The sequence below is a fragment of the Thamnophis sirtalis genome, unplaced genomic scaffold, assembly GCF_051295495.1.
Source record: "Thamnophis sirtalis isolate CommonGarterSnake01/CBP01778 unplaced genomic scaffold, rThaSir2_p1.2 scaffold_6, whole genome shotgun sequence".
NCBI classification, from domain to species: domain Eukaryota; kingdom Metazoa; phylum Chordata; class Lepidosauria; order Squamata; family Natricidae; genus Thamnophis; species Thamnophis sirtalis.
In genome coordinates this window covers 6744371-6771863 of record NW_028261386.1, presented here as the reverse complement: position 1 = coordinate 6771863, position 27493 = coordinate 6744371, and the positions used below count along the sequence as shown (strand labels likewise).

The 27493-nt window shown below is 45.6% G+C and overlaps 2 protein-coding genes across 5 annotated transcripts in view; one reads left to right on the top strand and one right to left on the bottom strand.

Moving 5' to 3' along the window:
* NF1 (neurofibromin 1) overlaps positions 1-27493 on the top strand; it is a 270036-nt gene that overhangs the window by 147606 nt on the left and 94937 nt on the right. The window lies entirely within an intron of this gene.
* On the bottom strand, positions 8508-11257 carry OMG (oligodendrocyte myelin glycoprotein). The gene is made up of 2 exons (XM_014060163.2): positions 11082-11257; positions 8508-10128 (listed from the first exon to the last, which is right to left on the bottom strand). Exon 2 carries the CDS (start codon positions 10120-10122, stop codon positions 8773-8775), a length of 1350 nt encoding a protein of 449 aa, XP_013915638.2. The 5' UTR covers positions 10123-10128; positions 11082-11257; the 3' UTR covers positions 8508-8772.

Sequence of the window (27493 nt, the reverse complement as noted above, 5' to 3'; positions counted from 1 at the left end):
GATGCCACAATTTTGAGAGGAGCTTCCAGTGGGGAGGGGGAGAGAAGCACAGGAGACTCTATGGCAAAGGGAGGGTTTTCCAGTTGTCTCCACAATTGATAGGGCTTTCGGTTATGACAGGTAGAGGAAAAAGGATGCCACTCTAGGTAAAGTATGGTGGGGGAACTGAACTTCCAGCCAGCTCCAGAATTGAACAGGGGGCTTCCGGTTAGGACCTTTGTGGCTCCCGGTGTTTTCTTTTCTGTGGGAAACGGGTCCAAATGGCTCTTTGAGTGTTTAGGTTTGCCGACCCCTGTTCTAGTCTAACAAAGAGAAGGAAGGACTGGGGTGACATGCTAGCAGTCTTCCAATACTTGAGGGGCTGCCGCCAAGAAGAGAGGGGTCTATTCTCAAGTGCACCTGAGGGGAGAATATGGAGTAACGGCTGGAAACTTGTTGAAGAGAGATGCAGTCTAAAACTTCCTTTCAGTGAGAATAATTAATCAGTGGAATGGCTCACCTCCAGAACTTGTGGGCAGGGGTGGGCTGTTGGGGGTTCGCAGGGGTTTGGGAGAACCTCTAGCTAAGATTCTGCGCAGTTCTGAGAACCCCCAAATCCCACTCCTGGCTGGCCCCTCCCCACTCACCCACCCCCCCAGGAGTCTCCTTGTGGCCCCTTTTGGATGCAGGTAAGTGCAGGGCACACACAGAGGCTCGGGGAGGGCAAAAAACAGGCCTCTCGGAAGTTCGGGAAATGGACAATGACCCTGTTTCTGGCCTCCCGAGGGCCTCCCGAGCCTGGGGAGGTCATTTTTGCCTTCCCAGAGTCTCGGAGAACACCTCCGGAGCTCAGGGAGGGCAAAAATGACACACACACCTGCCGTGGTACAGGAGGCTGACCAGGCCACACCCACCCAGCAACCAGGCAGAGAACCGCTGCTTGTGGGTGCTCCTTTACTGGAGGTTTTTAAGAAGGGACTACATAGTCACTTGTCTGGAATAGTATACGGTCTCCTGCTTGAGCAGGTGGTTGGACTAGACAGTGTTTTTCAACCTTTTTTGTGCAAAGGCACACTTTTTTCATGAAAAAAATCACGAGGCACACCACCATTAGAAAATGTTTAAAAAATGTAACTCTGTGCCTATATTGACTATATATAAAGTAATTTTCCCACGGCACACCTTACACTATGTCACGGCACACTAGTGTGCCGCGGCACAGTGGTTGAAAAACACTGGACTAGAAGATCTCTGAAGTCTTTTCCAACTCTGTTAGTTAAGCATCAAAATACTGCTTCAAAATACAAGAAACCAGAAGTTAATAGATGAAAAAGCCTCTCTGGCAAATGATCCTTTGAACGTGAACACGTAGAAATCAAGAAAAGAAAAACACTCGACGCAATGGGGATCATGTACACCCAAAAGCCCTCTCAAACCTTCTGTCTTCATCATTTATAGAAAGCCAATAATTTCTAGAAAGCCAGTTTCTAGGTTGATGGTGCCAACCTAATGTCCCGAGGCTGTTTCGTAATAAGAGGCTGCCGCCAAACAAGACTGCCCCTTTGCCCCAGCTCTCCGGGGGGAAGTTGGCAGCAAGTCCACATTGGCCGAATTCAGTGGCTGCTTCTTTGTGGAGAGGGACAGTCCTGTAAGTGCCAAGCATGAGGCTATTTTTAAGTCAAAACCAGCACTTTGAATTCCATCCGGACAGTTCATGGTGAAAATTGCAGCACCACCCATAAAACACTGGTTCTCAATGTATAATGTTGATTAATTGATACCTGCAGAGGATCCTGAAATTTGGATTCTCCCCCCCCCCCCCCCCGCCTGCCTTTCTTTGCGGCTGCCAGCATCCTCCTCCTCTTCTTTGGGAATCCTATCAGAAAATGAGCAGAAATGTCAAAGAATTAAAAGCACAAGAAATACTCGGCTAAGATGGCAAAGGGTTCCTCCTGGATGAGAGTTACTGTATTTTTCAAGAGTATAAGACGCACCTTTCCCCCCCAAAAAAGAGGGTGAAAATCTGGGTGTGTCTTATACACAGAATACAGCATTTTTGGTCTACCGAAACCCCCCGCCCTTTGCACAAATGGACATGCAGAGGGTTTGAGAGGCTTGCAAAGTGCTCCTGAGGGCAAAAACGAGCGAACGAGCCACCATACTGGTACGGTAGCTCCGCTTCCTGACTACTACCGTACTGGCTGGAACCCACCAGCCAGTATGAGCCAAGGTGGCGCAGTGGTGCCAGTATGAGCCAAGGTGGCGCAGTGGTTAAATGCAGCACTGCAGGCTACTTCAGCTGACTGCAGTTCAGCAGTTCGGCTGTTCAAATCTCACCGGCTCAAGGTTGACTCAGCCTCCCATCCTTCCGAGGTGGGTAAAATGAGGACCCGGATTGTTGTTGGAGGCAATATGCTGACTCTGTAAACCGCTTAGAGAGGGCTGAAAGCCCTATGAAGCGGTATATAAGTCTAACTATTGCTATTGCACCACTGGTGTGTGTGTGTGTGTGTGTGTGTGTGTGTGTTGCATCTGCATCTTATTTTTACTTTGTCTTTCTGGTCTTGGTACAGGTGAGTGACACCAGGCCCCTTTGGCTGTTCCTTTCCCTGAGCTGACCCCCCCCCTTGCAACTGGTCTTAACGAAATTGGCATGCAGCCTTTCTCTAGCGATGCATCGAGCTTGTCAATTCTCCTGCCGCCTTCATTGTTTTGCCATTCTGCTCCCTTTGATCCACAGTGGTGGGGAAAAAATATATGCTTTTCTAATGAGGAGCAGCCCTCCGTTCTTTCCTGAATCCTCTTGCTGCTTCGGGTAACCATGGAAATGGCTGCTGCAGTATGTAACCTGTTGGGGAAGCTGCAGAGGAGGAGTAGGCAGTTGTGCCAATCCTGCCCTTCTACCTTTTGCATCCAGCTCTGGAAATTTACATTCGGATCAGGGAGCGGCCGTCCACAGACTCCTCGAAGGGAAATGGGACTTGGATTCCTTTACAGCCTTCATTGCTTGGACGCTCCCATCTTTGGCAGCGACAGTTGGGAGGAAAAGAGAGCAGAACCACAATAATTGCTCTGTGGGGCAGGATCCTCACTGCATTCACCATGTAGGAACTTCCTTCAGCTTCTCTGTTCTTCAGCAACTCAGTGTTTCTCAACCTCGACCACTTTAAGGCTGGTGGACTCCAACGCCCAGAATACCCCAGCCAGCATGCTTGGGGTACTCTGGGAGTTGAAGTCCACCTACCTTAAAGTGGTCCAGGTTGAGAAACATTGCAGCAGCTACATCTCGTAAGCATTTTGTGGCACTTCCTAACTTCCTGCCCGCATATCAATTACAGGCAATCCTCGACTTACAATCATTCATTTAGTGACTGTTTAGAGTTCGGTGGCACTGAGGGAAAAAAGGTGATCTACAACCGGTCCTCTTACTCGTGTGCAGAGAAGAGCAACAAAGAGGATTAGGGGACTGGAGACTAAAACATATGAAGAACGGTTGCAGGAACTGGGTATGTCTAGTTTAATGAAAAGAAGGGCCAGGGGAGACATTTCAGCAGCGTTCCAATATCTCAGGGGTTGCCACAAAGAAGAGGGAGTCAAACTATTCTCCAAAGCACCCGAGAGCAGAACAAGAAGCAATGGGTGGAAACTAATCAAGGAGAGAAGCAACCTAGAACCAAGGAGAAATTTCATGACAATTAACAATCAATGGAACAACTTGCCTCCAGAAGTTGTGAATGCTCCAACACTGGAAGTTTTAAAGAAGATGTTGGATATCCATTTGTCTGAAATGGTGTAGGGTTTCCTGCCTAGGCAGGGGGTTGGACTAGAGCAGTGGTCCCCAACCTTTTTATCGCCGCGGACCAGTCAGCCTGTGATAATTTTACCGTGGCCCGCTGAGCGCGCGCAGGGGTGGGGGGGCGTTGTTCGCGACGACACATTGATTGTTTATATATCATATATATTTCATTTATATATCATAAAATGTTAGATGTTGCATTATTTTCAATATGTATTTGTAAATATATGCCAAATAGATTGCAATCGCTTTCTGGACTTCCTTTAAATTTGCAGGTAAATGCTGCAATAGATATATAGCTCCCATCAGATTGATGATCACCCAAAAATGTTATTCATTGAATTCACTGTGAATCCTTTCTTAGTAAGTGCATTCAAGCCAGCCTACTACTAGCTGGTAGCCTCTCTGTCCATTCACCAAATTATCTGGGACAGGGGTGTCAGAGTGACATCGAAAATGTCAAGGTAATAGCCATGACTATGAAATTAAAAGCCTATTTATTCTTTTATTTGCATCACATAAAAACCAAGATGGTTCCCATCTTGAATTTTTCTAAATACATCCTACATACAACCATGATGCAGGAGTTTTCATTCAGCAAGAAAAAGGAACCGGTGACTTGAGCCAAGTCAACATCTGGAAATCTTATCCCAGTCATATCCAACCTAGCTTATTTTTTGAGATCACCTCAAGGCGAGCTGGAGCGGGACGCGCTGCGCCACGAGTTGGAGAGCTTGGAGAGGCTGAGCGCGCAACTTGGAGAGCTGCGTCTCCGCTGCCTGGAGCCTGAGCTGGCCCGGCGGCAGCAGCAGCTGGAGGGGCTGTGGGCCGACTGCGCCGCTCTGGAGGCGCTGCTGGAGCAGCTCCTGGCCGAGCACGAAGGGCTGCAGGAAGCGCGCAAGCAGCGGCCGGCCGCGCTGCTGTCTGCCCCGCGCGTCCTCCGGGCCGGGTGCTCCGAGAAGCGGCAGCTGGCCTCCGACTACGCGCTGGTGCTGAGCTGGAGCTGCGCGCAGAGCCTGGAGCAATACGAGGCCGAGTTGCGGGCGCTGCAGGAGCTGGAAGGGGGCCGCCTGGGCCAACAGGACCTGCGCAAGCTGCGCGCGCAGAACCAGGAGAGCCGCCGGCGCCTCGAGGAGCTGTGGTGCCGCTGCCGGGAGCTTTGCGCGCTGGGCGAGCGGCTGGAAGAGGAGCGGCTGGCACAGCAGAAGAGCCACGGCGCCCAGCTGCAGCGATCATGGCTGCGCGGTCCGGTGCCAGGTACTCCACGGCCCGGCACCGGGCCGCGGACCGGGGGTTGGGGACCACTGGACTAGAGGACCTCCAAGGTCCCTTCCAACTCTGCTATTCTATTCTATTCTATTCTACATGATATGGGTGCTTGACAATAGGCATGTATTTACGATGCTTGTAGTGGTCCTGGAGTCAACATTGGCAACTTTCTCAGCCAGCTTCCAACCAGCAAAGTCAATGGGATGGGGACTGGATTCGCTTAACGACCACATGCTTCACTTAACACCTGCAGTGATTTACTTAATGGTGGCAAGAAAAAGGTCATTGAATTGAGTGCAACTCACTTAATAACTCCCTTGTTTAGCCGTAGAAATGCTGGTCCAAATTATTTACCTGGTTTTATTGCCCATTATTCTTGCTGGTGACACCTGTGACTTGCCCAGACGTCTCCAGGGTGATTCCATAGTATCTGGATATGTTGCCCATGATCGTGGTTGTCTTAGCTTTTGGAGCCCACTGACACACAACCTTGACAACTTAAAAGAGATGTCGATATCAACACTCTTCAACTTTATTTATTTATTTATTTGTCTTGTATGCCGCCCACTCCCGGAGGACTCCGGGCGGCTCACAAAAGACAAGGGAAAGGGGGGAACAAGACAAAGACAACATATTAAAACAAAACCAACATTCACAATTTCTATGGAGGTAGATGCTTCTCAGCTCCCCCCAGCCTGCTGGAACAGCCAGGACTTGGTGGCTTTGCGGAAGGCCGGGAGGGTAGTAAGGATCCGGATCTCAACAGGGAGCTCGTTCCAGAGGGCCGGAGCTGCAACAGAGAAGGCTCTCCCCGACATTGGCTGGCAGATGGAATGGCTGAGTTCCATCTTTGCTGGTTGAGGAATTCTGGGAATTGAAGTCCACATTTTTTCCCAAATTGCCAAGACTGAAAAAAACACTGGGATACAGTATATTTGCGCTATTCAGTGTGGTTCGTGCCAACCTTCCCCAAATATTAAGATTGCAATCTCCCAGATTTCCCAGTTGGTTATGGCCACTGTCTCTGCTGGCCAGGAAGTTTGGGAGTAGTAGCAATAGCAGGAGCCTTTAGATTTATAGCACTCCAGTATCCGAAGCACACCAGAATGATTTTGCAAAGAAGATACTAAAGCTTGGACTCTTTCCAGCCAGCCAGGTTCTCATCAATGAAGCTTCATGGCAATTCCACCTCTGCCTGACCCCTTTTGTTAGCGGCTCATAATGAAACTCCCCCCTCCCTGCTTTATGAATAGAAACTGCATTAAGCTTAAACAAAGGAGACTTGAGGTTTAGGTAATCAATTCAAGGCTGTACATTCTGAAGGAACCCATTAAGCAATAATGGATGCCGTCAGAGCTCCATCCAGAGCTAGGTAGGCAGTTCCTTGATTGCTCTGGATGTCCACACCTGCATGGCATGTCAGGACACTTTATTATATACCATGTTCACCTGATTAAATGATACATTTATCTCTGTGGTTCTAAGCCAAGGGTGGGGAACGATGGCCCTTTCATGACTTGTGGACTTCAACTCCTAGAATCCCATGCCTGACTGGCTCAGGAATTCTGGGAGTTGAAGTCTGCAAGTCATAAAGGGGCCATAGTTCCACACCTCTGTTCTAATCCCTCAAAAATGCAAAACTGGCTTACCTTGACAGTGTTGATTTATCAATGAAAAATGATTCCTGTACTGTGAAAGAATGGAGAGCTGGCCTTAGCAATGAGGAGGGAGTGAGCAAACTGTTGGGAGGGGAAAAATATTTTCTAATATTCAGAAAATATTACTCAGCATGACAAAGAGGAAAGCACATGGAGAAACTCAGAATAAACCCTGGATTTGGTTTAGTACAAGCTGGGTCAGAGAGCCCCTCAAACCAGCTTGCAAGATTCTATTATTTTGCTCTACAGCAGTAAAGAGCATTAACTTGAATCCATGCTGTGGTGGTGCAGTGGTTAGAGTGCAGTACTTCAGGCTACTTCTGCTGTCTGCCAGCTGCCTGCAATTTGGCAGTTCAAATCTCACCAGGCTCAAGGTAGACTCAGCCTTCCATCCTTCCAAGGTGGATAAAATGAGGACCCAGATTGTTGGGGGCAATACACTGACTCTGTAAAACCGCTTAGAGCGGGCTGTAAAAGCACTGTGAAGCAGTATATAAGTCTAAGTGCTATTGCTAAGTGCTATTGCTATGCTATGCTTGTGAGGTTGAACTTGTCTGCCTCACAGGGCTGACCGTTGGGTAGAAATTTGATGAACAGAATAAAATAGGTCCGCTCTCCCCAACCCGATGCGGAGTGAGCATGGGGCCATTGATGTTGACTTTCAACCTATGTGGAGGGTTATGATGTTAAGAGAGCTGTGGGTTAGGTATGAAATATTTAAACCATTGTTTTTTGCTGTGAGTAGCGGTCAGGGTACTCGCTGGCCCAGGAGTGACCCAGGGATGGGAACATCATCACCATCATCATCATCATCATCATCATCATCATCATCATCAATTTTATATTACCAGCTATTCGCCCATAGCGACTCAAGGCTGCTTACAGAATATAAAAACCACGTCTAAAAACAGTAAAACTAATAAAAAATCAAATAAATTAATGTAATAAAATCAATATAATAAAATCACACACCCCCACCACCTGTTCCAGCGACAGCCGATCACATGAGCCATTTAAAGGGCTCCATCCTGCTCTGGGTTCCCCAGGTCCGCTGTCGGAACCAGGCCTTCAGCGCCTTCCAGAAGAGCATTAGAGTGGGGACTGTTCTAATCTCTGGGGGGGATGATGTTCCAGAGAGAGGGAGCCACCACAGAGAAGGCCCTTCTTCTGGGTCCCACCAGGTGTATCTATCTCCCTTGGGGATGGGACCCACAACATTCCCTGCCCCACAACATTGAAGTGACATTGAGCTGGTCATTCATTCTCGGGCCAGCCTACCTTCCAAGGTTGTGGGGGGGGGGAATGAGAGAACACTTTGTGTACTACCTTCAGCTCAATGAAAGAGAAATATGGCATAACTTTAATGAATAAGTAAAGTCTTTCTGGAAAAGGACCACAGGCTCCAGGGCCTATTTAAACAGTAATTAGAGATGAATACTAAATGAAAACTTGATGGGAGCAGCCAAATAACCTTGTGTCCTACTATCTCCTCTAGGATGTTAGTAAGAGTTATGGCAACAAACTGTGCTTAGAAGTAATTGTGTTTTAGATATCTTTATCTCTCACCCTCTTTTCCCCCCTTTTATGCATTGTCATCTTTAGTAAAGAATTAGCATTTATGTACTCAAAAGTTTTCTCTCTGGCAACTCTGTATAACGCAGGCCTGGGAACGTTTTTTGTTTCCAGATGTTTAATGACAAAACTATTCATAATCAATACAGAAAATACTGACATTTTAAAATACTTTTTGTGAAGAAAATTAAAAATGTAAATACAAAAGAACACATTTCATAAAAACAACCGTATTATTGGGTATAGTTTTCTTCCTTTTTTTTTATTTTCTTAATTCAGTAAGACATAATTTAAGTAAGTAGCAGCTTGGTTACCAAGACGTGATTTTTTCTGCAGCCCTGCCATTCAAAGAGGAGTTATTATAGTCTTCGGTCATATTTCAGAATCTTAAAACAGGCGTTTCTTCTTGCATCTACAGTAATTCCTTGTGGAACAGGAGCATTTCTCTTCCCCCTCCCCCTCCCCAGACATGTTATTAATATGGAATAATGAAGCAATTCATTCATTTAAACACAAATTACTGCCAGTTGCCAGGGCCACCACAGCAAGCATGACAGCGGAGAACAAATACCCCCTGGGCACATTTGCTTGAGACGGTGCCCGCGGGCTACTTTTGGTGGCACGTTCTTCTTTCTTGATTGTTGTGCTTTGTTGTTTCTTTGGGTAGTGTGTAGGCACCCCGCTGGTGATCCTCAAGGTCATAGGAATTGTGGGGACTTCGGCCAGACCTTTTGGGCTGGACTTGGCCGAGGTGGCATCTTGGATGTAGACCATGTGTGTGGCTGCCGCTACTTCGAAAGAATTAAGGTCCTCCGTGCCGAAATTATCTGGGTAGGGAGCCAGTGGCCTGTCGGTGCTGGTGAATGCTATGGTTGGGTCATCAGTGGTATTTACATTGATGATGTCTGCCATTCCGGACTGTTGTTCATACGCGAATTCACTCTGCTCAGTCGCTTCGGCAGAGTCTGTGGTAACCACTGCCTTTATGGCTTTCACGAAGAGATGTTTCTGGGCCATGGTTGGGGTAGCTGAGAATGGCCCGGAGCCTTCCCATGACACAGTGTCCTCTTCTTCCTCCTCCGGGCACGGCACCCCAAAGATCGTGGCTTGCGTTTTACCTACCCAGTCCTGCAAATAAGAGAGGGCTAGTGGTTTATCCCGGCAGGCCCAGGGATTGTTGTAAAGGGTGATGAGTTGTAGCTGAGCCAGCTGGTCAAAGGCTTTGTCCGGGATGTAGGCGAACTTATTGTTGTGCAGGTAAAGTTGGGACAGATGGCTGAGCCTCCTCAGCGTGCCGGGGAGGATTTGCGACAAGAAGTTGTGGGACAGGTCCACTGTCTCCACGTTGATGGGAATGTTGGTGGGGACAGTCCAAAGCTTGTTGCTGCTGAGGTTGAGGAACACCAGGCTGCTCATCGTGTTGTTAATCAGCACAGCCCTTTCCACCATGTTCCTCGAGACGTCGAGGACTTTAAGGTTCCACTGGTAAGCCGTGTCAAGCTTTTGGAGGACCCTGATTCTGTTGTGCGTGGCATATATTTCCCACAGGGACCTGGGCAGTTGAGCCGGGAGGCTCCGAAGCCAATTGTTGGAAACATCCAGGGTTCTCAAATTGGCAAACTGAGTCAGCTGGTGGTCGAGCTCCACAAAGCGATTATACGACAAATTCAAATAGGTGATGTTGTCTTGAAGTCCGTAGGGCAGCGTGGTCAGGTTTCTGCCAGAACAGTCCACGTTTCTGTCGTTTCCTGAGCATGAACAAAAAGACGGACAAATACCCTGAATGGCTGGTATGAAGACGAGAAGAGCCAGGGCGCCAAGCGATGCCTTCAAGATCCGGTTCTCCATGGTTGCCTAGAAGCAAACATGTAACACATGCCCAGTTTATTGCACATTTTAGAAGGGTGGTTTTTTTTTGGGGGGGGGGGAAGCACTTACTCCTTGGCAGTGGAATTGCATTTTAATAAAGTCAGACATACCCTCACCCCTGTGGCATCATTCTTAATGGTGCCGAAAAGACATGCTTATTTCCAGGGAAGCTCTCCATCCCCCTGTCTTGCTGTCTGTCAAAACAGCCTGATCTGTTTCCACCTCATCTCTCTCCCTTCCCCTTTTCCACTCTCCCATCCTCCTCCAGCTCCTAATAGTAGCATTCTTCCCAAACTCCTACAATGTCCGCTTTCTCTCCCATCTCGAGCCATCTGAATCCCCGGTTTGTCTCTCGGATATTCTTTCCGTTATAAAACGATGCTTCTGTGCAAAGGTGGCAGGCAGACAGAGCTGGATGTCAGCGTTAGGTCTTCCGATGCCCGCAGTCGTTATAGCAGCTCCCTTAGCCATGCCATAGCTTATAAGGCACGCAAGAGCAAACGGCATCCATGGGTTCCAAAATCCATCCGGAGCAATTTTAAGGCATGCTTAGAAATTGCTGAGGATATTCTCAACAATTCTCAAAGATGCATTCGGAGAATATTAAAGGCACGCTTCCCTGCCTGCGTTTCCTCTCTGCTTCTTCTCCATTCTTAACCTTAGCCCTATTCCCCTTTTTTTCCAAGAGAGAAACATTTTCAGGACCAAAATCAAAGATTTAAGCGCTTGTCACTGCAGCAGATCACTGCTAGAGCAGGGAACTGCCAAGTTAAACGACAGTTTCTTTCCCCTGGTATTTTTCCCAGTCTCTCTAGGTTTTGATTTTGATTTTTTAAAATTTTAGGCACATAACACACCAACGCGCGCACACACCTCTTTTTCTGGCAAGGGGATCAGGTCATAAAAGGAGGCAAAGAGAAGAGCCAAAGCAAACGTACCTCACTCTCTCCGCTGTAGCCTTCAGTGCATCATTTCCCTGGAAGATTCAGACGCAACGCTCGGTTTGCACTCCAGCCGAGCCACAGTTTGTCTGTGGGTTGTGCTTTGCCTCTTCAGCTGCATCGTACTGCCGTTTCCAGGGGCTCTGCAACCACCTGACCAGCTTCCCTTTGGAAGACTGCAGAGCTGTTGGTTGTAGTGCTGACTCAAATTTATCGCAAGGGGTGCACCGCTCGACAGAATGGGCAGTCCCCTTTTTTTTAATGGGGAAAGCCAAGTTTCTAAACTTCTTACATTATGTTCCCCCCTCTGGCTCTTCTCCTGGGAAGTCTCTCGGGGCGTTAAGATCCAGCGTGCATAGTTTGTGCAAACGGCCTCCAGTTCCACCTTTTTATCTGCACGTGTGAGATTATCTATCTATCTATCTATCTATCTATCTATCTATCTATCTATCTATCTATCTATCTAAATAAATAAATTTAGGGCTTTAAGCTCCATCAGCCTTTGGCTCTTCTGCGTTCGTTTTTTAAGCATTTTGTCTTTATGAAATCATCCTACGTTTCCATATGGGAACTCTTTAAAAAAAAAGGAAAAAAGAAAGACTCTGGCAGTTTTAAACGAAAATTTATTTCACAAGGATCCAAGGATCGTTTCGTCCAGTCTCCTCTTCTCTTTCAGAAGCTCATGTGAATCACCACTCAGCCTTCATTCCTTTCAACTCCCAATTGTCCCTTCCATTTTCATGGAAAAATCAGAAAAATTCCTAGCATGATTTAAGAGACAGTTTACTAGAACTTGCTTTTCCAGAGTGAAGCAGGCAGTTCAAATGGCATATTTGTTAGGGTTAAATATTTAGCCAAATTTGGAATTAATGGTTGATGCGTAGGAATTTTAGAAAGGCCATGTCTACATAAAAAGAATCAGTAAAATTTCATTTTCCCCCAGCTATATTCCCTTACTTTATCCTATTTCAGTTGCTGCTTTAAAAATACACTGCCATAATGATATGTACTAAGCTATATTTTTAGCATGCTTTGTATTTTGGGCTTAGTTTAACCAAATTGGGCCACTGAGAATGGGTAACTAAACCTGATGGTCACTTTAATCTAGATTAAGAACATGGCTAAATTTTACTGTCACAGCCAACAGTGGTTTTGTTTTTCCCTTCTGCGAAGAGGTTTAAATATCTCTTCTAGCTTAATATAGGGTTCAGCTCAGTAATACAATACAACACAACACAACACAACACAACAGCAGAGTTGGAAGAGACCTTGGAGGTCTTCTAGTCCAACCCCCTGCCTAGGCAGGAAATCCTATACCAGTGATGGCGAACCTATGGCACGTGTGCCACAGGTAGCACGCGGAACCATTTGTTAGGGCACGTGAGGCGCTGCCCTGTCAGCTGGCCAGCGCACATGCGCGCGCTGGCCAGCTGAGTTCACCCTTTTTAAAGCCATTTTTTGCCCTCCCCAGGCTCCAGAGGGTTTATAGGCGCCTGGGGAGGGTGAAAAGCCTCCGGAGTGCAAAAAAAACGGCTCTATGGGCAAACCGGAAGTTTGGGAATGGACTTCCGGTTTGCTCAGAGGCTCCTTTTGACTGCTCCGGAGGCTTCAGGGAAGCCTCCTGAAAGTCCCGGAAGTCTCCAGAGTGCTTCCGGGGGGCGGGGGAGGCTGTTTTCACCCTCCCCAGGTTCCTATAAAGACTCTGTAGCCTGGGCAGGGCGAAAAAAGCATGCAAAAAATGGGGGGGAGCACCTGTAGTGTGTGCATGCGCATTGGGGGGTAGCGCATTGCATTATGGGTGCGGCGCGGCCACACATGCTTCCTCTGCGCTCCCCCCACTTATGGCATGCGAGCCAAAAAAGGTTCACCATCGCTGCCCTATACTGTTCCAGACAAATGGCTATCCAACATCTTCTTAAAGACTTCCAGTGTTGGGGCATTCACAACTTCTGGAGGCAACTTCTGTTCCACTGATTAATTGTTCTAACTGTCAGGAAATTTCTCCTCCGTTCTAAGTTGCTTCTCTCCTTGATTAGTTTCCCCCCATTGCTTCTTGTTCTGCCCTCAGGTGCTTGGAGAATAGTTTGACTCCCTCTTCTTTGTGGCAACCCCTCAGATATTGGAACACTGCTATCATGTCTCCCCTAATCCTTCTTTTCATTACACTAGACATACCCAGTACCTGCAACCATTCCTCATATGTTTTAGTCTCCAGTCCCCTAATCATGTTTGCTGATCTTCTCTGCACTCTTTCTAGAGTTTCCACATCTTTTCTACATCGTGGCGACCAAAACTGAATGCAGTATTCCAAGTGTGGCCTTACCAAGGCTTTATAAAGTGGTATTAACACTTCACATGATCTTGATTCTATCCCTCTGTTTATGCAGCCTAGAACAGTGTTGGCTTTTTTGGCAGCTGCTGCACACTGCTGGCTCATATTTAAATGTTTATCCACTAGGACTCCAAGGTCCCTCTCACAGTTACTACTGTTGAGCAAGGTACCACCTATACTGTACCTGTGCATTTCGTTTTCTTGCCTAAATGTAGAACCTTACTCTAGGAATGTATGAGAGCAATATAGCAATAGCAATAGCAATAATAGCAATAGCAGTAGACTTATATACCGCTTCATAGGCCTTTCAGGCCTCTCTAAGCGGTTTACAGAGAGTCAGCATATTGCCCCCAACAATCTGGGTCCTCATTTTACCCACCTCGGAAGGATGGAAGGCTGAGTCAACCCTGAGCCGGTGAGATTTGAACCGCTGACCTGCTGATCTAGCAGTAGCCTGCAGTGCTGCATTTAACCACTGCGCCACCTTGGCTCACAGAGGGCTCTGTGGTTACCAGACTTTATGGAAAACCAGTCTCTTCTTGCCCGTGTCACGACTGTAGTTGCTTTTGAGAGCGTGTGACTGTGTTCACATGACTGATAGAATTCTACACTTTATATAAGGCCTTCAGAAAAGCTACAATGGGGTAAATATAAATAGGAAGGGACAAAGCAGAGAAGCAGTGAACTTTGGTATTTATTTAATCAGCTAGGCACACTGATACTCTCATCAGGATTATATAATGTTTAGGTTAGATTGAAGGGGTCCATCTAATTCAGAACTCTACTTTTTGGGAAGGCCATAGGACCGTGATGGAGAAGTATGGCATAGGTGGCACGCAGAGCCTTCTCTGTGGATACGTCAGCCATCGGCCAAGCCGAGCCCAGTTCGGACAGCTGGCCTCCGGATGTCTGCTGCACATGCACAGAGGGCACGCGGGGGGAGGGCACACATGCATGCACGGGGATGGTGTGCATGCGCGGGGGGCGTTTGCATTGCATTTTGCAGGTTCACACGTGTGTGCATGCACGCCTCCCCCCGCCCCGTTTTGGGCCTGGAAGGCCACCTGCACCAACCTGGAAGCCAAAAATGGGTTGGGGGGGTGCATGCACAGGGGCAGGGCCTGCACGGGGGCGTGGTATTCGCATTGCATTTTGGGGGTGCACACACTTTGGGTACTCGGCACCAAAATGGTTCGCCATCACTGCCATAGGAAATGAAAGCTTCTCTAGACAGCCTCTATCATTTGGAGAGAAAGAGAGATCCTGTCTGAATATACGAGTTTCATAAAGCCTCTTTGATGGCAGCTGTTGATACTGCCCCTCATGAAATTATTATGAAGTCATTTAATCTAGTCGCCATCTCTGCATCGTGACAGGGGCTTCAGTAAATTCAGCATGCGATAATGAATTAAATCCTCTGGACTGGAACTGGAGTGGGGTTTTTTCCCCCCAGTTTTCTGTATTTGCTGTGGAACCTTAACTTTTCCAGTAAAATATAGGCCAATATATTTTTCTTTAGGCAGAAAAACTCTCTGGTTTAGAACACTAGTGATCTGTTTGTAAATTGCGATTGTTGATTGTAAAGTGGACTTTTTCAAGTGCGGTTGATGGTTCTTTTGATTTTCGATAAGTTATCACTCATAAATAATTTGGAATTGCCATTTCACAGGAAGAATTGGTGTAGTTTGGGAGTGTGAGTGGAGATGATTAGCCCAATTTTATTAACGATATTAAACAGATAGAAAGAGCTTATACGGAAATATATTAAAAAATATTTAGAGAGTGCAGAACCCGAGAGAGGGGTGGTGGGCGGAGGGAGAAACTTCCCTCTTTATTATCCAAAAGGTATATTCAACAATAGCAATTTACCACTATCTCTTAAAATATAACCAAATATCTCTGTATTCCACACCTCACCCCCTTTTCTATAAATTCATTTCTAAATCTTCAGCTCTTCTTATTAGTCAGCAAAGATCCGGTAAAAATGAACAAAAATACCTAATGTCATAAGTATATAATCCCCTTTCCATTAGGGGAAAGTTCCCCTCATCTCTCTCTCAGCAATTAAATAATTTTGGTTTGGTTGGTTTATTGGATTTATATGCCGCCCTTCTCCCAAGGACTCAGGGTGGCGTACAACATAAAAGAAAACACATATTACAAAAATTAAAAGGAACATTAAATAAAGTATCCAAAAAAAAACCCAATTGATATTTACAATAAAAATTTAAAAAATAAATTAAAATTAACAACCAAATTAATCCTATATTTTATTCTATTCAGGCCAGGCCAGCTTGCTGGAAAAACCAACTTTTTAGGGCGCGTCGGAAGGACCGGAGGTCAGGGATTATGCGAAGCTCCGGGGGCAGCTCATTCCAGAGGGAAGGCGCTCCCAAAAGAGAAGGGTCTCCCCCTGGGGGTCGCTAGCCGACACTGTCTGGCCGACGGTACCCTGAGGAGGCCAACTCTGTGGTTGTTGTCTTTTGTTGTTGTTAGTTGTGAAGTTGTGTCCGACCCACTGTGACCCCATGGACAATGTTCCTCCAGGCCTTCCTGTCCTCTACCATCCTCTGGAGTCCATTTAAGCTCACGCCTACTGCTTTGGTGACTCCATCCAGCCACCTCATTCTCTGTCATCCCCTTCGTCTTTTGCCTCAATCTTGTCGTCCCCCCGCCAAACAAAACAAGAAAACCCCATCTGAAATAATAACCTTTTATTTAGATATTCAAATGTAATCCTGTGCTCCATTAGATATTTCCAAAAAGAAATTCTATCCAATCCAGATAACCGTTCGGCCTCACTAGAAATGGGAACTTGTTATCTAACCGTAATCAGATAAATCGATCTTTTAAATATTTTTTCTTCTTCCTCCCAACCCTCCTTAAGTCCCTTAATTAATGGCCCTCCATTTCTGGCCAGTTGTGTGAACAACCCACACTTGCCCCCTTGGCACAAGCAAATAGGATCTTTTCAGAAAGACCACTACATGGGTCTATTTAGGAAGGGACAAAGAAGAGAAGGGAGCTTTAATCTCACTACTTGTTTAAGGGGCATTCCAAAATGTGTTTCAAGTGGTGAGTATTTGGGCTCTTCAGTGCTGATTTCTGGATTTTAGGAGGGGGAGGGGCAAGTCTTTGCCAGTTAAATGGTTTCTGATGCACAAAATCATTCTGTGCCACTTCTTGTTCACCCACACAATCTTGCCACCTCCCACACCTCCAGTCCTTAAGTTAGCTTGCCAGTTTGGGTTATTTCCTTTGCAGATTTTGCTTTCACTTCTTACCACAGCAATCCTCTATGTTCTTGGATAGCACATATTCATTCCAGCTGATTCTTTTTTAACAAACCATTAACATTTCATAATATCCTGGGCCTAAGCTGCTCCTTGTTTCTTAAAATGGTGCTATATATATATATATATATATATATATATATATATATATATATATATATATATATATATATATATATATATATATATATATATATATAAAATACATTTAAAATGTACCATTTTATACATTTAAACACACACACACACACACACACACACACACACACACACACAAATTGTTCTGACCATCAGAATACCAGAAAGACACCGAGGAGCTGGAAAAAGTGCAAAGAAAAATAGTGAAAGTAGGAGGGATTTGTCAGCACTTCTTCATTGGATAATCAGGAAAGAAAACCACGAGACTCCATTGATAGAAATCAAGTGTACTTTTACTAATTATAAATGAACAGAAGCGAAGCAAAGCGAAGTCTGATTATTTAGGCGCAAAAGCGAATAATATATTGTATAGTTCATTCCCCTCCCCTTGGCATCCCAATTACAGTCCAATCATAATTCTCCCAAGTGTCAGGTGTGAGATAACTTCGAAAGGCATCACCAGGATGGAATGCCGTTGGCCTTGGCGGGAACCCTCCTTCGCATGCGCAGTAAAGTGGACAGTTTAAACTCCAGAATCTTCCTCCAGCACAACAGTTAGTCCCTCCCCCAAATACCATGCCCCCCCCCCCTTTCAATGGCAGCCGAAGCAGCAGCAAAGCAGAGGCTGACAGGATTTGGAAACCAAATCTTAGGAAGATTAGTTAAAGGGACCGGGTACATTTAAAGGAGAGAAGAAGGCCATGTAGGGACGTGGTATCCATGCCCCAATACTTGTAGGGCTTTCCCGGGGAAGAGGAGATGAATTATTATCTCGTAGGGCTTCAAGATAGGACAGGAACTAAGAGCTCAGTGGGTGGAAGCTTTACAAACTTAGAATGTTGGAAGAAATGTCCATCTGGGTTCAGTTCCAAGAGGGGGAAAAGACACTGGAAACATGGAAGCTGCTTGGAAAGAAGGTTTATTGATGAACAGGATCACATGGCTTGAAATGCTGGGGAAAAAGGGAAGAGATGCTGAGAATGCCGGGGTCTTATGCCCTCTCTGGGCTTTTGAATTTGAGCTTGGGTTCTGATTAGTTGTCAGACTCCCATGGGGACATGCAGGGGCAACTCTGTAGGCCAGAGGTGTCCAAAGACTTGTGGACTTCAACTCCCAGAATTCCCCAGCCAGGCTGGCTGGGGAATTCTGGGAGTTGAAGTCTACAAGTCTTAACTTTCCCAAGTTTGGACACCCCTGCTGTAGGCTGTCCTGAGTTCCAGGCTTGGTTGAGCCTTGCTAGATCATGTCATCTTCCCAGGTGCCATGTGGTGAGATGGGTAGAGGGCCAATCCTATCACATGTCTTAATCTCATCAAGGGGGCTGAAGGGGGTAGATCTTTGTTATGTAGAATAGCCTGGCTCAGGCCTTAATGGTCCGTTGACCAAAGGGTATGTGTATGAGTTTCTGCCTCACTTTTAGGGGAGATATTCTGCCCTTTTAATATTTCCTAAAATATTTCATTTTCCTAGGAGAGGGGTGGGTGCTAACTTCCTACAAGAATAAGGAGGGATTTCCTGATTAGTGAGAGCTGTTAAGGTGTGGAACAGCCTGAAGTCATGGGTCCTCCGGCCCTGGAGGTTTTCAGGCAAAATCCAGACAGCTATTTGCCTGGTATAGTCTAAGGATTTCTTCCCTGGTCAATTGGTTAGGCTACAAGACCTCCATGGTCTTTTTCAACCCTACACTGTGTTTAAAAGGAGCTGAAACTTGTATTCTCTCACTTTCTTCAAATTTATTTATTTGTGGCCTGAAAAAGTTGATGATTCCTGCAATGAGTTTATCTTGGTTATTCTGGTTAGGAGTTATGTCATTGGTGGTTTTTTTTTTTTTTTTTTTTTTTTGCAAGGTGCATAGCTTGTGTGCTTTGCGTTTTGCTAATAATAACTGGAGATTGTTGCAGGCACTTGCCAGGGTAAGGTTTGAAGGAATCTTTCAGCTGGGGATGACAAGTGTGTATCAAACTGATTTCTGCCTTGCAAACCAAGATGAAAAGTCCTACATTTAAGAAGTGGAAAAATATTTGATGAAAGAAATGTCCTTCTAGGTTCGGCTCCAAGTGGGGAAAAAGACACTGGAGACATGGAGGCTGCTTGGAAAGATGGTTTATTGTTGGATAGGGCCACATGGCTTGAGCCCTGACCAGAAAAAGTGATCACATGCTTCAATGTTGGTGGAGAAGAAGAGAAGGGCTGAGGGAGGGGCTTGCTAGGCTTTTTATAACCTGTTCAGTCCCACCTCTCTGTTTCCTGTTTCTGTGTAAGAAATGTATTCTAATTGGTTGTCAGACTCCCATGGGGCCATGCAGGGGCAACTCTCTGCGCTGTGTTTTGAATCCAGGTTTGGTTGAGTTCTCAGATGCCATGTGGTCAGTTGGGGCCAATATTATCATGCTTTTAATCCCATCCCCCTGCAACTGCAGTGGAGAAGCCTTTATTATGTAAAGTGGACTAGCTTGGCCTTCTTAATGGCCCATTGACAAAAGTGGGGATGGGCAGGAAGCTACAGGCAGCTATTCTGTCTTTTAAAACATGTTTGTTTCTTTTCACATTCAGATAAATATTCTGCCTTTTCAATATTTCCTAGGATATTTCATTTTTCTGGGAGTGGGCTGGGTGATAACTTCCTACATATTGATGTAGGTATAAATTCTGGAGCCATTTGAGTGAGTAATATAATTGGAGTGATTGCTTCCAGTGCTGTGGTTTCATCCTTGCAGGCAAGTCTCTTGAGGTTTTTGGAAGCAGGAGTAAGGAATCTGATGCTGGATGGGAGGTGCCTGTCCCCATACTGATCAAGGCCTGCACTCTGGATGAGGTCAGCTTGGATTCACTCAGTCCCAACACTCATTAGGTAGCCAAGACAAATCTCCCCTAGATTGTCTGTGATTGTAGCCTCTTCCTCCCCCACTCTCCTCCCCCCACCTTCTCCTCCATCTCCTCCTCCACCATCACCGCCTCCTCTTCCTCCCCCCACCTCCTCCTCCTTGACTACCACCACCCTCCTCCCCACCTCCTCCATTCCCTCCCCCCTCCGCACCTCCACCTCCTCTTCCTCCTCCCCCCTCCCCCACCTTTTCCTCCCCCCTCCCCACCCCATCTCCTCCTCCTCCATCACCCCCTCCTCTTCTTTCACCTTCTCCACCACCACCACCTCCTCCCCTCACATTCTCCTACTCCTTTTCCTCTTCCCTCAATTCCTCTTCCTCTCTCCCACCTCCTTCCCTTCCTTCTTCCACCTCTTCCTCCTCTTCTCTCCCACTGCATCCTCCCCCCACCTCCTCTTCCTCCTCCTCTCCACCTTCTCTTCCTTTCCCCCCTCCTCTTCCTCCTCTCCCCCACCTCTTCCTCCACCATCATCTCTTCCTCCTCTTCCCCACCTTCTCCTCCTCCACCACCACCTCCTCTTCCTCTCCTCCACCTCCACCTCCTCCTCTCCACCATCTCCTCCTCCACCACCTCCTCTCCCCCTCCTCCTCCTCCTCCTCCTCCATCAATTGCCAAAACAGTAAAACTCTAAACTAGTACTAAAACATCTTGCTAAGGAAACATGTTCACCTTGGAAAAAAGATTAGATCATCTCAACTAGGGTCCTGAAAATAGGCGCTTTCTTTTATATAACTTGGTCCTGTTTAGGGATCCTCGATTTACAACAGTTCATTTAGTGACCATGCAAAGTTAAACCCCCACTGAAAAAAATGACATGACCATTTTTCACATGTATGACCATTTCAGCATCCCCATGGTCACGTGATCGAAATTCGGATGCTTGGCAACTGACTCATATTTATGACGGTTCCAGTGCCCTGGGGTCATGTGATAAATCTTTGCAACAGCCTCTGTATAAACAAAGTCAGTGGGGAAGCTGGGTTCACTTAACAACCGTGTTACTAACTTAACAATTGCAGTGATTCACTTAACAGCTGCGGCAAGAAAGGTCGTAAAATGGGACAAAATTCAATTAACAAATGTTTTGCTTAGCAACAGAAAGTTCGGCCTCAATTGTGATCATAAGTCAAGGACTACCTGTACCCATTTTTATCCTAATGCTAATTCCTTCGTCTTTGCTCCGCTGCAGATGATTGCAGCCTCACTTTCAATGGTCTGCATTAGGGCCTAGTCTGCATTATGGACAGTTCTCTGTTTGATTAAACTGGGAAGATCCTTTTGGGTCCAAGTTAAAAGGTAAAGGTTCCCCTTGGACATATGTGCTAGTTGTTCCCGACTCTAGGGGCGGTGCTCATCTCCGTTTCAAAGCCAAAGACCCAGGGCTCTCCAAAGACGTCTCTGTTATCATGTGGCCGGCATGACTAAACACCAAAGGCGCACGGAACGTTGTTACCTTCCCACCAAAGGTGGTCCCTATTTTTCCACTTGCATTTTTGACGTGCAAGGTTGGCAGAAGCTGGGACAAGCAACGGGAGCTCACTCTGTTACGCAGCACTAGGGATTCGAATCTGGCTCCAAAGAATATGTTTGGTTTTGTCTATTTCAGTCCATGGTTTTTTTACGTACTTTGCAGCATTGAAGGTAACTACTTATTTTTTTGGCTACTCCTGGCTCTGCATTGCTGGCTTCCTTTCTGGCAGACACTGTCTCAGTAATTATCAGCTTGCATTGCAATCCTCCGTTATGTTTTTTTAGTTGCACCGAGATAGCAAAAACGGCAGTGGCTTCTGCTTGAAAAAAATAATAATCATTTCCTGGTGAGACCATCCAGCACGATGTAACGCCTTCTGTTTCTGATAACTATTTCAGGAACCTTAATTTGGCTGTATAAACAAGGAGACCTTATGTATCCTATTGGGTGAGGTGGGGAGATAGACAAACCAGAGATTTGCAGGTATGCAAAAAAAAATATTTTAAAATATTTAAATACAGGTAGTTCTTGAGTTACAACCACAATTGAGGCCAACATTTTTGTTGCTAAGTGAAACATTTTTAAAGTGAATTTTGCCCCATTTTGCGACCTTTTGTGCCACAGTTGTTAAGTGAACCACTGCAGTCGTTAAGTTAGTAACACAGTTGTTAAGTGAATGTGGCTTCCCTATTGATTGTGCTTGTCAGAAGGTCAGAAAAAGGTGATCACATGACACACACACACCCCGGGACATTGCGTCATAAATATGAGTCCGTTGCCAAGCATCCAAATTTTGATCACGTGACTATGGGGCCACTGCAACAGTTGTAAGTGTGAAAAATGGTCATAAATCACTTTCTTCAGTGCTGTTGTAACTTTGAACAGTCACTAAATGAACTGTTGCAAGTTGAAGACTGCCTGTACTCCACCCACCCAAAAACTCTCTACGCCACTGTGCGAATTGAGTTTGACCAAGAACATTGGCAAATGTGGTGGAATCAAGGAGAGTCGTTTGGAACAAGAATAGTATTGAATACTGAGAGTATAACAGAATATACAGAATAACAGAGTTGGAAGGGACCTTGTAGGTCATCTAGTCCAACCCCCTGCCCAAGCAGGAGACCCTACACCATTTCTGACAGATGGCAGTCCAGTCTCTTCTTGAAAGCCTTGAGTGATGAAGCTCCCACAACTTCTGAAGGCAAATTCTGTTCCATTGGTTGATGGCTCTCACGGTCAGAAGATTTCTTCTTATTTCCAGGTTGAATCTCTCCTTGGTCAGTTTCCATCCATTATTCCTTGTCTGGCCTTCAGGTGCTTTAGAGAATAGCTTGATCCTCTCCTCTCCTCTCCTCTCTATGGCAGCCCCTCCGATATTGGAAGACTGCTATCATGTCTCCCCTGGTCCTTCTCTTCATCAGACTAGCCATGCCCAGTTCCTGCAACCGTTCTTCATATGTTTTAGCCTCCAGTCCCCAAATCATCTTTGTTGCTTTTCTCTACACTCTTTCTAGAGTCTCAACATTTTTTTTTATAGTGTGGTGACCAAAACTGGATGCGATACTCAAGGTGTGGCCTTACTAGGGCTTTATGGAGTGGTATTAGTACCTCATATGATCTTGATTGAATCTCTCTATTAATGCAACTTAGCATTGCATTAGCTTTTTGACTGCCGCTGCACACTGTTGACTCATATTTAATTGGTTGTCCACTAAGACTCCCAAGATCCCTCTCACAGTTCCTGCTATTTCCTAGAAGTGGAGCAATTCGTACTACAATCACATTGATGCCAGGCAGAGGTGGGCCATTAATTGCATGAACCAGCAGTGATCTCTCAAGCCCATGAAGAAATGTTTTTATTGTTGTCTTCACTGATGAATGTTTTCATTGCTGTTTTGTGGTATACAGGTAGTCCTCGATTTACAGCTGTTCTTTTAGCGACCGTTCAAAGTTAACAACAGCACTGGAAAAAAAAATGACTTGGAACCACCCTTGCACTTATAACCCTCCCAGCATCCCCACATTCACGTCAAAGATGGTATTCAGCAGGTTCTGACCAGTTCTGGAGAACCTGTAGAAGAAATTTTGAGTAGTTTGGGGAACCAGTAAAGAACCACCTCTGACTGGCCCCGCCCCCAACTATTCTCTGCTTCCTGAGTCCCAGCTGATCAGGAGGGAATGGGGATTTTGCAGTATCCTTCCCCTGGAGTGAGGAGAGAATGGAGATTTTACAGGATTCTTCCTCTGCCATGCCCACCAAGCCACACCCACAGAACCGGTAGTAAAAAATAATAATATCCCACCACTGATTCACGTGATCAGAATTTGGGTGCTTGGCAACTGGCTCGTGTTTACGACAATTTCGGCATCCCGAGGTCATGTGATCACAATTTGTGACCTTCCCAGCCAAATTCTAATAAGCAGAATCAGTGGGGGGAAACCGGATTTACTTAATAGCAATAGCAGTTAGACTTATATACCGCTTCATAGGGCTTTCAGCCCTCTCTAAGCGGTTTACAGAGTCAGCATATTGCCCCCAACAACAATCCGGGTCCTCATTTTACCCACCTCGGAAGGATGGAAGGCTGAGTCAACCCTGAGCCGGTGAGATTTGAACAGCCGAACTGCAGAACTGCAGAACTACAGAACTGCAGTCAGCTGAAGTAGCCTGCAGTGCTGCATTTAACCACTGAGCCACCTCGGCTCTAATGCCTGCATAATTCACTTAACAACTGTGGCAATGGGACATGACTCAGTAGCTGCCTTACATATCAACTGAAATTATGGTTCCATTTGTGGTCATAAATTGAGGACCACCTGTATGCATGGTTGTTACTGGATTATGAACTGCCAGCTATAGATTTGGTTACAATGATCAGTGACTATTTTAAATCAACTAAGTCCTCTTCTAGTATTGAAATTTCAGGGCCAAACCAAGGGTTCTGTGATCAAAATTCTGATGCTGGGCAACTGGCTCATATTTATGACGGTTGCAGTGTCCCGGGGTCATGTAATCATCACCATTTGCAGCCTTCTGACACACAAAGTCAATGGAGAAGCCAAATTCACTTAACAACTGTGATATTCATTTAACAACTGCAGTGATTCACTTAACAACTACGGCAAGACAGACCGTAAAATTGGGCAAAATTCAGCTGTCTCGCTTAGCAACAGAAATTTTGGACTCAATTGTGGTCATAATTGTACCACTAGCTGTACTCTAGTCGGGTGTTCTGTTTCTAGTCGCCTGCATTATTGGTGTCTGGGAAGAGGACAGGTGGATGGCACAGATGACACTTGCAAAACTAGACCAGGAAGAACCTTTTTATGGTCGTAGGATCAATCCAGCACTCCCAGTTCCAGTTTCTGTGTGACTATGTGGGCAATGTGGACAACTGCAGTAGTGGTTGGTTGGGTGGAAGGAAAGTTAGCAGCACCCTCTATGCATATTTGACAAGGAATTGGCCACATCTGAAGTGCCAATTTCCTGTTGTGCAAGTCCCTTAAGAACAATAAATAATAGTTTTTGTATGACTAATAGGTGTATCTGGACCAACATTATTGTGTATTCTTGCGTGTGGTTGCCTGTGGTTTGGCTCAGTTCTAAACACAGTTCTTTCCCTGCCATGAGTATTTCAGAAGCCTCCAATTTTAATTAATTGAGCTTTTAAATAAATGTAATTCCTCATAAACTCACTCCATGACCCAAGTAATCAAGTACTATTTTGCTCTAACCCCATTTTATGGATGAAATTATATTCCTTGACTGGGTTCACACAACACATAACCCATAAGCAGGGGTGGGTTCCGGCAGTTGCTACTGGGCATGGTCATGGGCGTGCTTGATGCACGCTGTGCGCGCATGTGCAGTATAACAAAAATTGCTCTGCGCATGTGCAGAAGCAAAAAACAAGATGGCGGCACCTATGGCGCCACCAGAAGAACTGGTTCAGTGGCGTGGCAGGCCTGGCTCACTGCCAGTTCCAGCAACCCAGGCTGCCAAATCAAAACCGGTTCAGCTGAACCGGTCCGAACCAGTAGGAACCCACCACTGCCATAAAGTGGCTTACTTGTTTGAGGATTAGAATGTTTGATTTTATTTTATGGAAGAGTGATTTGTAAATTGGGGTGTATTGTTAATTCAATAAATCATAGTTAAGCAGATCATGTTGTGTTTTTCATCGTATGTGAACACACGGTCCCTGTATGTTGTTTATTCTCATATTCATTCCCTTTCTCTCTCTTCACGTATCACAGTGCCCTTCAATATATTCTTCTGTTTGATTTTAGCTTAGACTGTTGTGTGAATCCAGTTAATAGCAATTTATTCATCAAATAATCAAACCATTTGCTGCAATGTGTTAACTCAAGAGTTACATTCAGTATCAACTCAGTGGGTTTGAAGCAAGTGTGGAATATTTTATGAGAAGTATGTCTAGTTTAATAGAAAAAAGGACGAGGGAAGACATGATAGCAGTGTTCCAATATCTCAGGGGTTGCCACAAAGAAGAGGGAGTCAAACTATTCTTCAAAGCACCTGAGGGTAGAACAAGAAGCAATGGGTGGAAACTAATCAAGGAGAGAAGCAACTTAGAACCGAGGAGAAATTTCCTGACAGTGAAAACAATTAATCAGTGGAACAGAAGTTGCCTCCAGAAGTTGTGAATTCCCCAACACTGGAAGTCTTTAAGAAGATGTTGGATAGTCATTTGTCTGAAACGGTGTAGGGTTTCCTGCCTAGGCAGGGGGTTGGACTAGAAGACCTCCAAGGTCCCTTTCCAACTCTGCTATTGTATTGTATTAAGTTGTCTGGATTCATATATTCACTCAAACATATGAATTCCCCGGAGCACAGAGTAAATCAGAAATTTTTCTATCAGGAAATAGCTTTCCTATCTGGTTATTTCCATTACTTAACAATTGGAAATGTCCAGATTGACAGCAAACATGATACAGATGTAGTTTATTAGCAGTACATCTGTCTGTTACATCTGAAGTTACCATAAAGTTACTTTGAGGAACTAAAGCCCCGTGATACAAGATGGGAAAATCTTAGTTAAGTAAAAACAAGAAAATTATACAAGCATTATATCTAATCAAGCCAGACCATTTTTTCTTTTTTGGTGAGATGAATCATCTTAAACAGGAAAATCATTTTGAAAAATAAGGAAGGCGTTACTTCTCTAAAATTCCTGCAGAGATTCGATGTAGGGGTTAGTACATGTTGGATCTAAACAGTGTTTACCCAACTACTCAAGGCTCCCTAGAAAACTAAACGGAGCAAAAATAAATAAATCATAGACCACGCTACATTTTCTTTTGACCCCGGAAATAAGGCCTTATTTTCGGGGAGGTCTTATTATTTTTGAGGTACAGGAGGTGGTAAGTGTGGTCACCTCATGGATGCTACTTGTTGCAGTATTTTTGGAGAGGGCTTATTTCAGGGGAGGGCTTATTTTGGCACATGCACTCAAAAGTCTGATTGGACTTATTATCCAGGGAGGTCTTATTTTCAGGGAAATAGGCTACAACCAGCCTACGAACCTCAGAATCCAAATCAATCACACAGCCAACCAGAGACAGCACGGACCCTCAACCAACCCATGCAAACCCCCCACCAGCAGTTCACCTCTGAACTTCCCCATCACAACATTCATCGATGACCCACAGCTGACCCATCACAAGACCCTCACTTGACACACCCACACCTGAAGCCCTAATAAGCAGAAGAACACTGACATCCCCTAAACTCTGCTGAAGATGTTACCTAGCGTGGTAACGAAATGTTCGGAAACCAGCCCACAAGCTGGGAGAACGAACCTTCACCCTCAAACTAAACTGAGTTAAATACCATGAGAAGTTGAGTCTCTTTTCACCTGCAGCAATTAGTACTCTAATGCAGGGGCCTCCAACCTTGGCAACTTGAAGACTTGTGGACTTCAACTCCCAGAATTCCTCAGCCAGCTTTGCCAGTCCACAAGTCTTCAAGTTGCCAAGGTTGGAGACCCTTGCTCCAATGTACAGTTTTAGGAAAAAGTAACTGCCCTCTTTCCATTTTTTTTCAATCGTTATCGCCAGATGTTATCAGAGCTTGATAGTGATCCTGCTGATATGTAAAGGAAGTCCGAGTAAACATGAGTGACATTGAGCTGGCCATGTCCACCATGCCCACCTTCCCCCCCCCAGGTCAAACACAACCCTGATGAGCTCCTCCATGAAATCAAGTGTGACACCCCTGGTGTAGGGTCTCCTGTTTGGGCAGGGGGTTGGACTAGATCAGTGTTTTTCA